This window comes from Cornus florida, unplaced genomic scaffold (assembly GCF_030987335.1).
Source record: "Cornus florida cultivar Cherokee Brave unplaced genomic scaffold, ASM3098733v1 CherokeeBrave_3.0.0_Hap2_Chr09, whole genome shotgun sequence".
Classification (NCBI taxonomy): Eukaryota; Viridiplantae; Streptophyta; class Magnoliopsida; order Cornales; family Cornaceae; genus Cornus; species Cornus florida.
The window spans coordinates 73,761,870-73,766,656 of NW_026775579.1; the positions used below are offsets into that span (position 1 = coordinate 73,761,870).

The 4,787-nt window shown below is 39.8% G+C and overlaps 1 protein-coding gene across 1 annotated transcript; it reads right to left on the minus strand.

Moving 5' to 3' along the window:
• Nucleotides 1-241: 241 nt before the first annotated feature.
• On the minus strand, nucleotides 242-1,949 carry LOC132272862 (uncharacterized). Its single transcript, XM_059773941.1, has 3 exons — nucleotides 1,702-1,949; nucleotides 811-1,615; nucleotides 242-745 (listed from the first exon to the last, which is right to left on the minus strand). The coding sequence occupies exons 1-3, from the start codon at nucleotides 1,947-1,949 to the stop codon at nucleotides 242-244; spliced, it is 1,557 nt and encodes a 518-aa protein (XP_059629924.1).
• Between the last annotated feature and the right edge of the window lie 2,838 nt (nucleotides 1,950-4,787).

Sequence of the window (4,787 nt, forward strand, 5' to 3'; positions counted from 1 at the left end):
CCAGGATAAAATTATATGATGATGGGTAGTCCACCACTACAAAGTCCACCATTACAGTGACCTGCTTTGGATTGGCTCCTGCAGTAACTGGAAGGGTAACTACCCCCAGTGGATATACTTTGTCGCCTGAAAATCCCACCAGTGGTGACTTCATGGGTCGGAGCTTCTCTCGGCCAATTTTCAATTTCTCGTACGCCCTAAGAAATAGTATGTCAGCCGAGCTACCATTGTCTATCAGTATTCATCGAATAGTGAAATTAGCAATGACCATGGAAACTACCAGAAGGTCATCATGGGGCTGGTGAATTCCCTTGTCATCTTCTTCAGAAAAGGTTATGACCGGCTCTTCAACTTGAGGTAATTTTGTTGGAGGACTTGTCATTCCAACTTCATTCACCTCTGAAAAACTCCGAATTCTCCTAGCATGAGCCCTCCGAGCCAAACTTGTCTCACTACCACTAGCAAAGCCACCCGATATAACTTTGATCTCACCCATTGGTTGGTGTTGAGGAGGGCGATCATCTCGGCCCTCCCGGGCTGGGTTGGAGCCTCCTTTTTCATTTCTAGTTGTGAATTTGCGTAAATGACCTTTACGAACAAGGTTCTCGATCTGGTTTTTGAGGTCGAAACAATCTTCTGTGTTATGTCCATGGTCCCGGTGAAACCTACAGTATTTACCTAGAGACCTCTTTGTTGGATCAGCTTTTAGCTTTGGCGGCCATTTCAATGATGTGTCATCTTGAATCTGCAGAAAGACTGGCTCTACAGATGTATTTAGGGGGTATAGTTATTATACCTACCTGGGCTTACTGGGCGGCTAGACGATCTGTCAGCCTGGTTGTTTGAAAATTTCTTGTACTTCGATTCCTTTTCCTCCCTAGTGTTAGGTGCTGGCCTCTTCTTATCCGACCTCTTATCTTCACCATCTTTGTTTTTTCGTGCATTCATAGCATCGTCAGCGTTCATGTACTTCCGCGCTCTAACCATCAACTCTGTCATGCTTGTAGGGGCTTCCTTTGATAAGGAAAATAGGAACTTAGAAGTCTGTAGTCCTCCCATAAAGGCTGTGAGGGCAACCTTGTCGTCCACCTCTTCAACTTGCAGCATTTCAGTGTTAAAACGACTTATGTAATCACGAAGGGACTCTCCCTTCTGCTGCTTCACATTAAGTAAATGTGTTGCTGGTCTCCTGTGCTTCTGCCCAGTGATGAAGTGTCCTATGAATTGTTTGCTCAACTCTTCAAAGTTTTCAATAGAGCCTGGCTTAAATTTATTGAACCAGAGACGAGCCCAACCCTTGAGTGTGGTAGGGAAAGCCCTGCACATAATCTCGTCCAGTACGGCTTGCAAATACATAAGAGCTTTGTAGGTCTCCAAATGGTCGAGAGGGTCCCGCGTCCCATCGAAGCTCTCAAGAGTTGGCATCTTGAATTTGCTAGGTAGAGGACAACTCATAACAGCTGGGCTAAAAGCTAGGTTAGTCTTTTGTACCATATCGTTCACTGCAGCCTGGCCCTTCCCTTTCATCGCTTGCATGACATCGTCAACCTTGGTTTTCAGATCCTGTAACTCTAGATCGAACTGAGTGGCGTCCTTAGTCTTATCTCCAACACAACTAGAAGTATCTTCACGGAGCCTGGTGGTATTCCGTTCAGGGGATCGATGGTGATGGCTCCTCTGTTGACCCCCTATTTGACTAACTCAACATCGTTGTTAACCCTACGGGAGTCATCGTTGGGTACTTCACTGTTTCTCTCCTCGTTGGGGGCGGCTAAGCGTTGCAGAATCATCGCATTTTGCTGGACTAACTGGTTCACCAGTTGTTCCAACGCTGCGACGCGTTCCTGATCATTTGGGACGACGGGGGGTTGCCCAGTTGAAGTCCCTGCATCAGAAGCCTGCAACCTTTCGCCCTCGCCAGTAGCCAGACCAGATCGCAATCGAACCATACTTTATTTAGAGAACTAAAATCGTTCCCACAGACGGCGCCAACTATTGGTGATGGATTCTGCACAACCCGGATCTGATCTAACTTCCTGGACAGAGAGAAGAAAAGGTGATCCTAGAAGCACCGGTGTGTTACCGGTGGAGTAGGCTCCGACGAATAAGTCAGTGTGCGAACTAATCTCTTAAAAGAAATCAAGAACTTGAGTTAGGGTTTTTTGCGTACCTCCAAACGTTGATTACCCCGCCTTTTTTATAGGGCTTAGGTTAAGATGCCACGTAGAATTACCTTATTGTAATCTGTAGACTTAATCCTCATCGTAATCTTTAATCCTTATCACAATCTTTAATCCTTATCGTAATCTGTAAAGCCTATCTCAATCTGTAATCCTTATCGTAATCTGCAGAGCCTATCTCAATAGTGCATTAATTTAGCAATCTTCCCTTAATTATGGATATTTAAATTATACATCCATCAATCACTATAATGTTTTCACTAACTGTTGTACTTGTCAAGTAAGGCATAGCCATTTTTGCATGGTGGTAATAGTATTCATTTGTACCTCACTTAATGTCTATTTTTATATATCACCCATTCATATATCATCACTCATATATACAAAAAAAACTGATTATTTTTTCTATTTTTATATATCACCCATTCTATAGAGAGGTTTTTTTTGTATATATAAGTGATGATATATGAATGGTCGTTTCCTTGTATATTTTATTACCATTAACCGTGGTTTTCTCATGATAAAATGGAAAGTAATTAAATGCCCAATTATATTATTAAAAGCATGTTTATATACCATCTTTATCGCCATTCAAGAGGAAAAGCAAAGAAACTGGTAGGAGTTTTAACTTTGCTATGACCAGTGTTATGCTAGCTATTTTTCATATGTTACTTTTGCTTTTAAAATATCATTTATCCATTAATGCAATTAAATAGGAAAAGGTTGGTTTTTCCAATTAAATTGTCTATATATTAATATCAGCCCGTAAGTTATATTGCAATATTAAATGGAAATTTAATGATGTTATAAAGAGAAACTAATTGCATCTTAAAAAAAAAATGATGAAATTAGTACATGTATTGCATATCATTAATTCTTTATTATTTTGGTCATATTTGAGATTTATTGAGTCAGATTAAAGTTCTCTACAATTGGGCTTGCTGTTTAAATACCTTATAGATGACATAATAAGTTTTATTTTTATGAGGTACAATTTTGAAGCACCTCGAGGAAGATGGAATGCTAATATGAGTGGAAAGAAGACATCACTAGAGTAAAGAGAGAGTCAAAGAGAAGACAAATATCAGCAGATAAGAAGATCCTGGAAGAGAAAAAGTATACGTTTAAGGTGAAGTATTATTTTGTTAAAAAAAGAAAAAAAAAAAAAAAAAGGAAGAAGAAGAAATATATATATATATATATATGTAATATGTTGTAATAGGATCTTTGCCATAGCAGGAGTGCTCGCATGGCCAGTCATATTTAATAAAATTAAAGTTTTGTGTGGTGGAGGGAGATCGCACGGGTTTTCTCATCCGATGTGGTGTGTGTATGTGTGTGTTTGTGTGTGCTTGCATCTCTCTCAATCTTACCACTTCCTAATTTGCTACTTTGCAATGTTGCAACTAACATAATGGAAAAGTAAATGTATCCGGATGCGCTAACAAATTATCCATCTCTGATTTTTCAAATGAGGTATTATTAGTGATGAATTAGTTTATGAAAAAAAAAAAAAAAAAAAAAAAAAAAAAAAAAAAAAAGAATGAGAGAGAAAAAGAAGGAAGTGGTGGGGTGAAGGGAGAAAAAATGATGAAAAAGAAAAATGAAAATGAGAGAGAAAAATAAGGGAAAAAAAGTAATGAGAAGAAAGAAAGGAGAATTCAAGAGTTGGGTTGTGAAGGAAAACAAAGAAAATTAAAAAGACAAGTGTCTTATTAGGACACAGTCCTATAAATGTCGAGGGGGATGGGCCTAAGCCCCTAGGGCATCACCTACGGAAGTAACCCAACCTTTTGATTGGCGATTTAATCACATGATGAAAGGTTTAATGGGTAGAAATAATCTGCACTGCGTGACTCATTGACAACACTACTTTATTAGGAAGTTTCTCGAGAAGATTCTTTCCTGTTCATCCCTATGGCATCCGTGTTGTGATGTGACGTTAAGGAAGGGCTTTGCCCTGAATGAATTCGAGGCGAGCATACTCTCACAGGGTATAGGTCACATATACTCTTGGAGGATTCACCTAACTGAAATTCGTCGTGAGGCCGCAACCGTGGGAGTTGGGCTATTCCCTAGGAACTTTCATGAGAATCAATATACCAGCGCATGGCCATTAATCGCGCTAACCTGTCAAACCAAGTCTATTGTCAATACTATGTGTGTGGTATGTTAAAGTTTGGCTTAAGGGACCTGATAGGGAAAAATAACCTACCTTGACCAGCCGCCAGATCTCTTCGACATATTTCGTTATCAGAGATAAAGATTTCCATCGGATAAGAATGATGACATTCCTTATCTAGGATAACGAATGACGATGTGATTTAAAAGGGTAAGGATAACCTTGGCATAATTTGAGAAAGTCAAAGGAGTAAATCATATCCTCGACAATCTGGCAACAGACGATCTCCTCTGATCTCGCACAAGCAGATCTCCCGAGGAACTAATTTGATTACGATCGACAGCCATAAATAGGGCACCAAGCTGTTAAAAAAGGTTCGTGAAAAAACCCCTAAAGAGAATAAACATAATTATTATGTGACACGATTACAGGTACTAACCTAATCGTCGGAGGGTCCTTGGCTAGCACCCCACCGGTGCCATTTG